The sequence below is a fragment of the Drosophila mojavensis genome, unplaced genomic scaffold (genome assembly GCF_018153725.1).
Source record: "Drosophila mojavensis isolate 15081-1352.22 unplaced genomic scaffold, ASM1815372v1 contig_136, whole genome shotgun sequence".
Taxonomy (NCBI): Eukaryota; Metazoa; Arthropoda; class Insecta; order Diptera; family Drosophilidae; genus Drosophila; species Drosophila mojavensis.
In genome coordinates this window covers 15,478,029-15,491,754 of record NW_025318667.1, presented here as the reverse complement: position 1 = coordinate 15,491,754, position 13,726 = coordinate 15,478,029, and the positions used below count along the sequence as shown (strand labels likewise).

At 51.2% G+C, this 13,726-nt stretch overlaps 1 protein-coding gene across 1 annotated transcript; it reads right to left on the bottom strand.

Annotated features, from left to right (window-relative positions):
- Nucleotides 1–1,538: 1,538 nt before the first annotated feature.
- On the bottom strand, nt 1,539–12,523 carry LOC122757040 (mucin-2). The gene is made up of 8 exons (XM_044008246.1): nt 10,416–12,523; nt 9,096–10,187; nt 8,502–8,906; nt 5,916–8,216; nt 5,076–5,627; nt 4,776–4,847; nt 2,658–4,547; nt 1,539–2,507 (listed from the first exon to the last, which is right to left on the bottom strand). The coding sequence occupies exons 1-8, from the start codon at nt 12,447–12,449 to the stop codon at nt 1,695–1,697; spliced, it is 9,159 nt and encodes a 3,052-aa protein (XP_043864181.1). The 5' UTR covers nt 12,450–12,523; the 3' UTR covers nt 1,539–1,694.
- Nucleotides 12,524–13,726: the final 1,203 nt, after the last annotated feature.

Below are 13,726 nucleotides of genomic sequence, written 5' to 3'. Positions count from 1 at the left end.
GATTATAAGCGATATATAGCTTAAGCTATCTGAGTTAATTCATCGTACGTTAAGAGCGGCAGTCATCCAATGTCATGTAAGCATTTACCCATTTTGAGATTCGGGAATACTCGACACGACCTCAGGGTATCTGCTAGTCAATCACACCCACTACAACACTTATTCGATTTAGCATGCAATGAAGACTTTTACTCAGGGCCTGTTTCTGTCACAGAATGGCGTGTTTTGCGTTCTCTTAACTATTTCAATTAATTTCTTGGCCAGCAACAAGAAGTTTCCCAGTTGCCACTTGGCACAAATTGTGTTTACATGTCTCAACAGTTTTTAATCGCATTCATAGAAGAAATCAGAGTAAACAAACGCAAGTGTAAATTAATTATTTTCAGCCAAAACACAGAGCCAAACTGTAGAATGGAGGGCGAATTTCCAAGAAATCACTTCATCTAAATACAATTTAATATCTTAATTTTCAACAGCACAACGCATATAATTAAAAGGAATCGGCCACGCCCGGTCTATTCCTCTATTCATCACGCGCTGGGCGTAGATACCTCATTTTTGGTCCGTCCCCTGTGGGCGGACATATATCCGACAAAACTTTCTTGATCTTGGGTGATCAGCCCGAGTATATATACAAAATTTGAGGTCACAGGCATCAATAGTGTCCAAAATATAGCAGAATTTAAAAAATCACTATATATTCAGGTCCGATTTGCCACGCCCCTTATAATTTTGTCTTTAGACTTTATAGAATCAAAACATTGCTGATATACAAAAATTTCAGCGCGATAGCTGCAAAAGTCTTGGAGATACAGTTATATCCGATTTGCCACGCCCCCAATGGGCGGAGATATATCCACCATAGCTCGTGATCTTGGGTGGTCGACGCGGACCTATATACCATATTTCAGCTTCCTAGCTCTTCAACTAGCATGATTTCTGGCATATCGGACAAGGCATTTTCCGATTTGCCACGCCCCTAGTGGGGCACACTTTATAGATCGGAGATATACACGAGTATGTGTTCCAAATATCAAGTCTCTAGCTTCAATAGCGCCGAAATAGATTGCGTTCATACGGACAGACGGACGGACAGCAAGACGGACATTGCACAAAACCAATATACAAATTCACTTTCGTGAATGAGTATAAAAATCGAGCAACTTATATTTAAATAATTCCTGCACAAGGCTATACTATTTGAAATACGCCTTTTCGAAATGTATAGGGAAGGGGTGGATTTAGGAGTCGAATAGAAGCTCTAAAAAATTTGCCTCCTTTATTTCCGACTTTCCATAAGGCTTTTAATCGATAGCAAAATAACAGGAACAGTTATCGATTTTTTGAAACAAACTCGATCTGCGTGTGTTATAAGACAGATAAACAGACGGACAGGGCTAAACGGACTCATATTGTTGCCCTTCACAGCCAGGCCTCCTTCTGACAGTTCTATAAATTTTCACAAAAACAATATACCGTGATTTCGCATTTTCAATCAGTTCAGGGTATACTAAAAATATATATATAACAAGCACATATAACAATTTCAAACAAGTTTAATAGCATACAAAGAATTGACGCTGTCAGATGATGTTAAAATAATATGGGCTCTATATCAATTTAATTTTGCTTTCGGTCAAAAAGCTCATAGAATCTATCTTGGTAGAGTACAAAAATCGCTTTCCTAAACACACCTAAAAAATATTAAAAGGTGGTAAGGATTCGGATGTACTCGGTAAAGTTGGATTTATAGTCGACGAATCTGGACTGGTCGATCTAGTGGATATGGTGCTTGGTCTGCTTGGCCTTTGCGTGGGTGGTGTCCTACGGCTTGGTCTATTTGTGGTGGAGCTCGGTAAAGTTGGATTTATAGTCGAAGAATCTGGACTGGTCGATCTAGTGGATATGGTGCTTGGCCTTCGCGTTGGTGGTGTCCTACGGCTTGGTCTATTTGTGGTGGAACTCGGTAAAGTTGGCTTTGTAGTTGAAGAATCGTGACTTGTCGATCTAGTGGATATGGTGCTTGGTCTGCTTGGTCTTCGCGTGGGTGGTGTCATACGGCTTGGTCTATTTGTGGTGGAGCTCGGTAAAGTTGGATTTATAGTCGACGAATCTGGACTGGTCGATCTAGTAGATATGGTGCTTGGCCTGCTTGGCCTTCGCGTGGGTGGTGTCGGACTGCTTGGCTTACTAGCCGTGGTGGAGGATGGCTTTTCACTCGTTGGCTTAATTGTTGAGGTACTTCCCACTGTTGGCTTGGCAGTCGAAGGCTTCTGGGTGCTTGGCTGAGCTGTAGTTGTGCTTCCAACTGTCGGCTTGGCAGTCGAAGGCTTCTGGGTGCTAGGCTGAGCTGTTGAGGTACTTCCGATAGTTGGCTTGGCAGTCGAAGGCTTCTGGGTGCTCGGCTGAGCTGTAGTTGTGCTTCCAACTGTTGGCTTTACAGTCGAAGGCTTCTGGGTGCTTGGCTGAGCTGTAGTTGTGCTTCCAACTGTTGGCTTGGCAGTCGAAGGCTTCTGGGTGCTAGGCTGAGCTGTTGAGGTACTTCCGATAGTTGGCTTGGCAGTCGAAGGCTTCTGGGTGCTAGGCTGAGCTGTTGAGGTACTTCCAACTGTCGGCTTTGCAGTCGAAGGCTTCTGGGTGCTCGGCTGAGCTGTTGAGGTACTTCCGACAGTTGGCTTGGCAGTCGAAGGCTTCTGGGTGCTAGGCTGAGCTGTTGAGGTACTTCCAACTGTCGGCTTTGCAGTCGAAGTCTTCTGGGTGCTAGGCTGAGCTGTTGAAGTACTTCCAACTGTCGGCTTGGCAGTCGAAGGCTTCTGGGTGCTTGGCTGAGCTACAGTTGTGCTTCCAACAGTCGGCTTTGCAGTCGAAGGCTTCTGGGTGCTAGGCTGAGCTGTTGAGGTACTTCCGATAGTTGGCTTGGCAGTCGAAGGCTTCTGGGTGCTCGGCTGAGCTGTAGTTGTGCTTCCAACTGTTGGCTTTACAGTCGAAGGCTTCTGGGTGCTTGGCTGAGCTGTTGTTGTGCTTCCAACTGTTGGCTTGGCAGTCGAAGGCTTCTGGGTGCTAGGCTGAGCTGTTGAGGTACTTCCGATAGTTGGCTTGGCAGTCGAAGGCTTCTGGGTGCTCGGCTGAGCTGTTGTTGTGCTTCCAACTGTTGGCTTTACAGTCGAAGGCTTCTGGGTGCTTGGCTGAGCTGTTGTTGTGCTTCCAACTGTTGGCTTGGCAGTCGAAGGCTTCTGGGTGCTCGGCTGAGCTGTTGAGGTACTTCCAACTGTCGGCTTGGCAGTCGAAGGCTTCTGGGTGCTTGGCTGAGCTGTAGTTGTGCTTCCAACTGTCGGCTTGGCAGTCGAAGGCTTCTGGGTGCTAGGCTGAGCTGTTGAGGTACTTCCGATAGTTGGCTTGGCAGTCGAAGGCTTCTGGGTGCTAGGCTGAGCTGTTGAGGTACTTCCAACTGTCGGCTTTGCAGTCGAAGGCTTCTGGGTGCTCGGCTGAGCTGTTGAGGTACTTCCAACTGTCGGCTTGGCAGTCGAAGGCTTCTGGGTGCTAGGCTGAGCTGTTGAGGTACTTCCGATAGTTGGCTTGGCAGTCGAAGGCTTCTGGGTGCTAGGCTGAGCTGTTGAGGTACTTCCAACTGTCGGCTTTGCAGTCGAAGGCTTCTGGGTGCTCGGCTGAGCTGTTGAGGTACTTCCGATAGTTGGCTTGGCAGTCGAAGGCTTCTGGGTGCTAGGCTGAGCTGTTGAGGTACTTCCAACTGTCGGCTTTGCAGTCGAAGTCTTCTGGGTGCTAGGCTGAGCTGTTGAGGTACTTCCAACTGTCGGCTTGGCAGTCGAAGGCTTCTGGGTGCTAGGCTGAGCTGTTGAGGTACTTCCAACTGTCGGCTTGGCAGTCGAAGGCTTCTGGGTGCTAGGCTGAGCTGTTGAGGTACTTCCAACTGTCGGCTTGGCAGTCGAAGGCTTCTGGGTGCTAGGCTGAGCTGTTGATGTGCTTCCAACTGTTGGCTGGGCAGTCGAAGGCTTCTGGGTGCTAGGCTGAGCTGTTGGGGTACTTCCAACTGTCGGCTTGGCAGTCGAGGGCTTCTGGGTGCTTGGCTGAGCTGTAGTTGTGCTTCCAACTGTTGGCTTTACAGTCGAAGGCTTCTGGGTGCTTGGCTGAGCTGTAGTTGTGCTTCCGATAGTTGGCTTTGCAGTCGATGGCTTCTGGGTGCTAGGCTGAGCTGTTGAGGTACTTCCGATAGTTGGCTTGGCAGTCGAAGGCTTCTGGGTGCTAGGCTGAGCAGTTGAGGTACTTCCAACTGTCGGCTTGGCAGTCGAAGGCTTCTGGGTGCTAGGCTGAGCTGTTGAGGTACTTCCGATAGTTGGCTTGGCAGTCGAAGGCTTCTGGGTGCTCGGCTGAGCTGTAGTTGTGCTTCCAACTGTTGGCTTGGCAGTCGAAGGCTTCTGGGTGCTTGGCTGAGCTGTTGAGGTACTTCCAACTGTCGGCTTGGCAGTCGAAGGCTTCTGGGTGCTTGGCTGAGCTGTAGTTGTGCTTCCAACTGTCGGCTTGGCAGTCGAAGGCTTCTGGGTGCTAGGCTGAGCTGTTGAGGTACTTCCGATAGTTGGCTTGGCAGTCGAAGGCTTCTGGGTGCTCGGCTGAGCTACAGTTGTGCTTCCAACTGTTGGCTTGGCAGTCGAAGGCTTCTGGGTGCTAGGCTGAGCTGTTGAGGTACTTCCGATAGTTGGCTTGGCAGTCGAAGGCTTCTGGGTGCTTCGCTGAGCTGTAGTTGTGCTTCCAACTGTCGGCTTGGCAGTCGAAGGCTTCTGGGTGCTAGGCTGAGCTGTAGTTGTGCTTCCAACTGTTGGCTTGGCAGTCGAAGGCTTCTGGGTGCTAGGCTGAGCTGTTGAGGTACTTCCAACTGTCGGCTTTGCAGTCGAAGGCTTCTGGGTGCTCGGCTGAGCTGTTGAGGTACTTCCGATAGTTGGCTTGGCAGTCGAAGGCTTCTGGGTGCTTGGCTGAGCTGTTGAGGTACTTCCAACTGTCGGCTTGGCAGTCGAAGGCTTCTGGGTGCTAGGCTGAGCTGTTGAGGTACTTCCAACTGTCGGCTTGGCAGTCGAAGGCTTCTGGGTGCTAGGCTGAGCTGTTGAGGTACTTCCGATAGTTGGCTTGGCAGTCGAAGGCTTCTGGGTGCTTGGCTGAGCTGTTGAGGTACTTCCAACTGTCGGCTTGGCAGTCGAAGGCTTCTGGGTGCTAGGCTGAGCTGTTGAGGTACTTCCGATAGTTGGCTTGGCAGTCGAAGGCTTCTGGGTGCTTGGCTGAGCTGTAGTTGTGCTTCCAACTGTCGGCTTTGCAGTCGAAGGCTTCTGGGTGCTCGGCTGAGCTGTTGAGGTACTTCCGATAGTTGGCTTGGCAGTCGAAGGCTTCTGGGTGCTTGGCTGAGCTGTTGAGGTACTTCCAACTGTCGGCTTGGCAGTCGAAGGCTTCTGGGTGCTCGGCTGAGCTGTTGAGGTACTTCCGATAGTTGGCTTGGCAGTCGAAGGCTTCTGGGTGCTCGGCTGAGCTACAGTTGTGCTTCCAACTGTTGGCTTGGCAGTCGAAGGCTTCTGGGTGCTCGGCTGAGCTGTAGTTGTGCTTCCAACTGTTGGCTTGGCAGTCGAAGGCTTCTGGGTGCTAGGCTGAGCTGTTGAGGTACTTCCAACTGTCGGCTTTGCAGTCGAAGGCTTCTGGGTGCTCGGCTGAGCTGTTGAGGTACTTCCGATAGTTGGCTTGGCAGTCGAAGGCTTCTGGGTGCTCGGCTGAGCTACAGTTGTGCTTCCAACTGTTGGCTTGGCAGTCGAAGGCTTCTGGGTGCTAGGCTGAGCTGTTGAGGTACTTCCAACTGTCGGCTTGGCAGTCGAAGGTTTCTGGGTGCTAGACTGAGCTGTTGAGGTACTTCCAACTGTCGGCTTGGCAGTCGAAGGCTTCTGGGTGCTAGGCTGAGCTGTTGAGGAACTGCCGATAGTTGGCTTGGCAGTCGAAGGCTTCTGGGTGCTCGGCTGAGCTGTAGTTGTGCTTCCAACTGTTGGCTTGGCAGTCGAAGGCTTCTGGGTGCTCGGCTGAGCTGTAGTTGTGCTTCCAACTGTTGGCTTGGCAGTCGAAGGCTTCTGGGTGCTAGGCTGAGCTGTTGAGGTACTTCCAACTGTCGGCTTGGCAGTCGAAGGCTTCTGGGTGCTAGGCTGAGCAGTTGAGGTACTTCCAACTGTCGGCTTGGCAGTCGAAGGCTTCTGGGTGCTAGGCTGAGCTGTTGAGGTACTTCCGATAGTTGGCTTGGCAGTCGAAGGCTTCTGGGTGCTAGGCTGAGCTGTTGAGGTACTTCCAACTGTCGGCTTTGCAGTCGAAGGCTTCTGGGTGCTCGGCTGAGCTGTTGAGGTACTTCCGATAGTTGGCTTGGCAGTCGAAGGCTTCTGGGTGCTAGGCTGAGCTGTTGAGGTACTTCCAACTGTCGGCTTGGCAGTCGACGGCTTCTGGGTGCTCGGCTGAGCTGTAGTTGTGCTTCCAACTGTTGGCTTGGCAGTCGAAGGCTTCTGGGTGCTCGGCTGAGCTGTAGTTGTGCTTCCAACTGTTGGCTTGGCAGTCGAAGGCTTCTGGGTGCTAGGCTGAGCTGTTGAGGTACTTCCGATAGTTGGCTTGGCAGTCGAAGGCTTCTGGGTGCTAGGCTGAGCTGTTGAGGTACTTCCGATAGTTGGCTTGGCAGTCGAAGGCTTCTGGGTGCTAGGCTGAGCTGTTGAGGTACTTCCGATAGTTGGCTTGGCAGTCGAAGGCTTCTGGGTGCTCGGCTGAGCTGTTGAGGTACTTCCGATAGTTGGCTTGGCAGTCGAAGGCTTCTGGGTGCTAGGCTGAGCTGTTGAGGTACTTCCGATAGTTGGCTTGGCAGTCGAAGGCTTCTGGGTGCTCGGCTGAGCTGTAGTTGTGCTTCCAACTGTTGGCTTGGCAGTCGAAGGCTTCTGGGTGCTAGGCTGAGCTGTTGAGGTACTTCCGATAGTTGGCTTGGCAGTCGAGGGCTTCTGGGTGCTTGGCTGAGCTGTAGTTGTGCTTCCAACTGTTGGCTTGGCAGTCGAAGGCTTCTGGGTGCTTGGCTGAGCTGTAGTTGTGCTTCCAACTGTTGGCTTGGCAGTCGAAGGCTTCTGGGTGCTAGGCTGAGCTGTTGAGGTACTTCCGATAGTTGGCTTTACAGTCGAAGGCTTCTGGGTGCTTGGCTGAGCTGTAGTTGTGCTTCCAACTGTTGGCTTGGCAGTCGAAGGCTTCTGGGTGCTAGGCTGAGCTGTTGAGGTACTTCCGATAGTTGGCTTGGCAGTCGAAGGCTTCTGGGTGCTAGGCTGAGCTGTTGAGGTACTTCCAACTGTCGGCTTTGCAGTCGAAGGCTTCTGGGTGCTCGGCTGAGCTGTTGAGGTACTTCCAACTGTCGGCTTGGCAGTCGAAGGCTTCTGGGTGCTAGGCTGAGCTGTTGAGGTACTTCCGATAGTTGGCTTGGCAGTCGAAGGCTTCTGGGTGCTAGGCTGAGCTGTTGAGGTACTTCCAACTGTCGGCTTTGCAGTCGAAGGCTTCTGGGTGCTCGGCTGAGCTGTTGAGGTACTTCCGATAGTTGGCTTGGCAGTCGAAGGCTTCTGGGTGCTAGGCTGAGCTGTTGAGGTACTTCCAACTGTCGGCTTTGCAGTCGAAGTCTTCTGGGTGCTAGGCTGAGCTGTTGAGGTACTTCCAACTGTCGGCTTGGCAGTCGAAGGCTTCTGGGTGCTAGGCTGAACTGTTGAGGTACTTCCAACTGTCGGCTTGGCAGTCGAAGGCTTCTGGGTGCTAGGCTGAGCTGTAGTTGTGCTTCCAACTGTTGGCTTGGCAGTCGAAGGCTTCTGGGTGCTAGGCTGAGCTGTTGAGGTACTTCCGATAGTTGGCTTGGCAGTCGAAGGCTTCTGGGTGCTAGGCTGAACTGTTGAGGTACTTCCAACTGTCGGCTTGGCAGTCGAAGGCTTCTGGGTGCTAGGCTGAGCTGTAGTTGTGCTTCCAACTGTTGGCTTGGCAGTCGAAGGCTTCTGGGTGCTAGGCTGAGCTGTTGATGTGCTTCCAACTGTTGGCTTGGCAGTCGAGGGCTTCTGGGTGCTTGGCTGAGCTGTTGAGGTACTTCCGATAGTTGGCTGGGCAGTCGAAGGCTTCTGGGTGCTAGGCTGAGCTGTTGAGGTACTTCCAACTGTCGGCTTGGCAGTCGAGGGCTTCTGGGTGCTAGGCTGAGCTGTTGATGTGCTTCCAACTGTTGGCTTGGCAGTCGAAGGCTTCTGGGTGCTTGGCTGAGCTACAGTTGTGCTTCCAACAGTCGGCTTTGCAGTCGAAGGCTTCTGGGTGCTAGGCTGAGCTGTTGATGTGCTTCCAACTGTTGGCTTGGCAGTCGAAGGCTTCTGGGTGCTAGGCTGAGCAGTTGAGGTACTTCCAACTGTCGGCTTGGCAGTCGAAGGCTTCTGGGTGCTAGGCTGAGCAGTTGAGGTACTTCCAACTGTCGGCTTGGCAGTCGAAGGCTTCTGGGTGCTAGGCTGAGCTGTAGTTGTGCTTCCAACTGTTGGCTTGGCAGTCGAAGGCTTCTTGGTGCTTGGCTGAGCTGTAGTTGTGCTTCCGATAGTTGGCTTGGCAGTCGAAGGCTTCTGGGTGCTAGGCTGAGCTGTTGAGGTACTTCCAACTGTCGGCTTGGCAGTCGAAGGCTTCTGGGTGCTAGGCTGAGCTGTTGAGGTACTTCCAACTGTCGGCTTGGCAGTCGAAGGCTTCTGGCTGCTTGGCTGAGCTACAGTTGTGCTTCCAACAGTCGGCTTTGCAGTCGAAGGCTTCTGGGTGCTAGGCTGAGCTGTTGATGTGCTTCCAACTGTTGGCTTGGCAGTCGAAGGCTTCTGGGTGCTCGGCTGAGCTGTAGTTGTGCTTCCAACTGTTGGCTTGGCAGTCGAAGGCTTCTGGGTGCTAGGCTGAGCTGTTGAGGTACTTCCAACTGTCGGCTTGGCAGTCGAAGGCTTCTGGGTGCTAGGCTGAGCAGTTGAGGTACTTCCAACTGTCGGCTTGGCAGTCGAAGGCTTCTGGGTGCTAGGCTGAGCTGTTGAGGTACTTCCAACTGTCGGCTTGGCAGTCGACGGCTTCTGGGTGCTTGGCTGAGCTGTAGTTGTGCTTCCAACTGTTGGCTTGGCAGTCGAAGGCTTCTGGGTGCTAGGCTGAGCTGTTGAGGTACTTCCAACTGTCGGCTTGGCAGTCGAAGGCTTCTGGGTGCTAGGCTGAGCTGTTGAGGTACTTCCAACTGTCGGCTTGGCAGTCGACGGCTTCTGGGTGCTTGGCTGAGCTGTTGAGGTACTTCCAACTGTCGGCTTGGCAGTCGAAGGCTTCTGGCTGCTTGGCTGAGCTACAGTTGTGCTTCCAACAGTCGGCTTTGCAGTCGAAGGCTTCTGGGTGCTAGGCTGAGCTGTTGATGTGCTTCCAACTGTTGGCTTTGCAGTCGATGGCTTCTGGGTGCTAGGCTGAGCTGTTGAGGTACTTCCAACTGTCGGCTTGGCAGTCGAAGGCTTCTGGGTGCTAGGCTGAGCTGTTGAGGTACTTCCAACTGTCGGCTTGGCAGTCGACGGCTTCTGGGTGCTTGGCTGAGCTGTAGTTGTGCTTCCAACTGTTGGCTTGGCAGTCGAAGGCTTCTGGGTGCTAGGCTGAGCTGTTGAGGTACTTCCAACTGTCGGCTTGGCAGTCGAAGGCTTCTGGGTGCTAGGCTGAGCTGTTGAGGTACTTCCGATAGTTGGCTTGGCAGTCGAGGGCTTCTGGGTGCTAGGCTGAGCTGTTGAGGTGCTTCCGATAGTTGGCTTTGCAGTCGATGGCTTCTGGGTGCTAGGCTGAGCTGTTGAGGTACTTCCGATAGTTGGCTTGGCAGTCGAGGGCTTCTGGGTGCTAGGCTGAGCTGTAGTTGTGCTTCCAACTGTTGGCTTGGCAGTCGAAGGCTTCTGGGTGCTAGGCTGAGCTGTTGAGGTACTTCCGATAGTTGGCTTGGCAGTCGAAGGCTTCTGGGTGCTCGGCTGAGCTGTTGAGGTACTTCCGATAGTTGGCTTGGCAGTCGAAGGCTTCTGGGTACTCGGCTGAGCTGTTGAGGTACTTTCGATAGTTGGCTTGGCAGTCGAAGGCTTCTGGGTGCTAGGCTGAGCTGTTGAGGTACTTCCGATAGTTGGCTTGGCAGTCGAAGGCTTCTGGGTGCTAGGCTGAGCTGTTGAGGTACTTCCGATAGTTGGCTTGGCAGTCGAAGGCTTCTGGGTGCTCGGCTGAGCTGTTGAGGTACTTCCGATAGTTGGCTTGGCAGTCGAAGGCTTCTGGGTGCTAGGCTGAGCTGTTGAGGTACTTCCGATAGTTGGCTTGGCAGTCGAAGGCTTCTGGGTGCTCGGCTGAGCTGTTGAGGTACTTCCGATAGTTGGCTTGGCAGTCGAAGGCTTCTGGGTGCTTGGCTGAGCTGTAGTTGTGCTTCCAACTGTTGGCTTGGCAGTCGAAGGCTTCTGGGTGCTAGGCTGAGCTGTTGAGGTACTTCCGATAGTTGGCTTGGCAGTCGAAGGCTTCTGGGTGCTAGGCTGAGCTGTTGAGGTACTTCCAACTGTCGGCTTGGCAGTCGAAGGCTTCTGGGTGCTAGGCTGAGCTGTAGTTGTGCTTCCAACTGTTGGCTTGGCAGTCGAAGGCTTCTGGGTGCTAGGCTGAGCTGTTGAGGTACTTCCGATAGTTGGCTTGGCAGTCGAAGGCTTCTGGGTGCTAGGCTGAACTGTTGAGGTACTTCCGATAGTTGGCTTGGCAGTCGAAGGCTTCTGGGTGCTAGGCTGAACTGTTGAGGTACTTCCAACTGTCGGCTTGGCAGTCGAAGGCTTCTGGGTGCTTGGCTGAGCTACAGTTGTGCTTCCAACTGTTGGCTTGGCAGTCGAAGGCTTCTGGGTGCTAGGCTGAGCTGTTGAGGTACTTCCAACTGTCGGCTTGGCAGTCGAAGGCTTCTGGGTGCTTGGCTGAGCTACAGTTGTGCTTCCAACAGTCGGCTTTGCAGTCGAAGGCTTCTGGGTGCTCGGCTGAGCTGTTGAGGTACTTCCGATAGTTGGCTTGGCAGTCGAAGGCTTCTGGGTGCTAGGCTGAGCTGTTGAGGTACTTCCAACTGTCGGCTTGGCAGTCGAGGGCTTCTGGGTGCTAGGCTGAGCTGTTGATGTGCTTCCAACTGTCGGCTTGGCAGTCGAAGGCTTCTGGGTGCTAGGCTGAGCTGTAGTTGTGCTTCCAACTGTTGGCTTGGCAGTCGAAGGCTTCTGGGTGCTAGGCTGAGCTGTTGAGGTACTTCCGATAGTTGGCTTGGCAGTCGAAGGCTTCTGGGTGCTAGGCTGAACTGTTGAGGTACTTCCAACTGTCGGCTTGGCAGTCGAAGGCTTCTGGGTGCTAGGCTGAGCTGTAGTTGTGCTTCCAACTGTTGGCTTGGCAGTCGAAGGCTTCTGGGTGCTAGGCTGAGCTGTTGAGGTACTTCCGATAGTTGGCTTGGCAGTCGAAGGCTTCTGGGTGCTAGGCTGAACTGTTGAGGTACTTCCAACTGTCGGCTTGGCAGTCGAAGGCTTCTGGGTGCTAGGCTGAGCTGTAGTTGTGCTTCCAACTGTTGGCTTGGCAGTCGAAGGCTTCTGGGTGCTAGGCTGAGCTGTTGAGGTACTTCCAACTGTCGGCTTGGCAGTCGAGGGCTTCTGGGTGCTAGGCTGAGCTGTTGAGGTACTTCCGATAGTTGGCTTGGCAGTCGACGGCTTCTGGGTAGTTGGCTGAGCTGTAGTTGTGCTTCCAACTGTTGGCTTGGCAGTCGAAGGCTTCTGGGTGCTTGGCTGAGCTGTTGAGGTACTTCCGATAGTTGGCTTGGCAGTCGAAGGCTTCTGGGTGCTTGGCTGAGCTGCAGTTGTGCTTCCGATAGTTGGTATGGCAGTCGAAGGCTTCTGGGTGCCCGGCTGAGCTGTTGAGGTACTTCCAACTGTTGGCTTTGCAGTCGAAGGCTTCTGGGTGCTTGGCTGAGCTGCAGTTGTGCTTCCAACTGTTGGCTTTGCAGTCGAAGTCTTCTGGGTGCCCGGCTGAGCTGTTGATGTGCTTCCGATAGTTGGCTTGGCAGTCGAAGGCTTCTGGGTGCTTATGCTGGTTGTTTTAGCAGTTGTTTCAGCGGTTTCTTCTGTTAAGGTGCTGAGAGTGGTTTGATAGGTCGGTTTGGCTGTGGTGGCTTTTGAAGAATAGTAATCGGGACTAGTAACGTGATGTTCACAATTTGGCGTGGTGGGATGGTATTTGCATTTCGTTGGCGGTGGCCTTAAAGTAGTGTAGGTCGTCTTGTTGTTGCATGGATTGCGAAAATGCAATATGATCTCATTCGCTTTGTACCCGGGAGCAATGCGTATATGTGGCCCAAACAAAGTGAACGCTGCGCCAGTGGCGACTAGTAAGCAAAGTATAAGGAGTCTCATTGTAACAGAAGTGCACGCCCGTTTTCTCCTTTAAGTAGATCCTGTTGGGTCGAACAGCGAGCGAACAGCTTGATGCCGACCTGGATACTAACTGAAGCGGGCCCTAGTGCATAGTATTTAAATTATCTATAAATTTGCCCTACATATTTACAGGTATGACATTTTAGTGTCTAAATTTATATTCTCTATAAAATTAATTCGTATTACGGATGCATATGCAATTTTGAAGCACGCGCTTGAACTATGGTCTGGCTTGCGTAATACGCAATTTATCGTATGCGCAGGTCAGTGACGAGCTTTCGCTATTCTGACTATTAAAGGGCTAGCACGTAGCCAGGTTAGCCCGCGTGAATTAACTGTGGCCGGCACGAACCCAACCACTTGTTCTCAAACGCTCCGAGAATGTGCACATTGCTATGCCTTTCCGTGATTTTCTGTGCCATAAGCCAATTAAAAACGCGAAATTAGGGTATAGTCGGTTCCACTAACGTACTTGTAACAGATGGAATATGTATATATATATTCTTGACCAGAAATAATAGCTAAGTCGATTTAGCCCAGTCTATACATCTCTCTGTAGGTATACAGCTCTGAACCTATAGGAGAAGGATATTTGAGGATGCATAATCTTCTATAGTCGCCACAGATCAAGTTTTTTTTCAACTGTCCCAGTTTTTAAACGTCGATTTATGCGATCTTAAAGATATTATGTATATTAATTTAAAGCGCTTCACAGATTTTTAATATTTCCAGTACAAATTTGGCAAAAATCAAATAATGTGTTACGATCTTTTCATTTCTTTAATACCCATAACATTTCATATAATGATCATAATCGACTATGATAATGATTGATTTTTTAGAATTTTAATAAAACGTTTTAATAAAAGATATATAAATAATTAGAGACAGCTGCTTTGGATAATACATACATTGTATATCATTACATACTAGGGTATCTCCTAGTTGGGTACTCCCGACTACAACAATATGACATTAATGATGATATTTTACCATTAAATTAGCTCAGAAAGAATTTTTATAGAGGTTCTACATGTTCTCGTAGCCTCGCGAGTAGATTGTTATTATAAAAATACAATATTTCGTTTTTGATTTAATACATTTCGTCTATCTCAATATACTACGGCATATGGAGAATTTCAAAAATTCGTAGCACTTCATCTCTAAGCTAGATCTTCAAGAGTGACGGAATGCTAGGCATCGATAGATATAGAAATAAATAGAGATAGAGAGAGCAGAGCGCATAAAAGAGAACA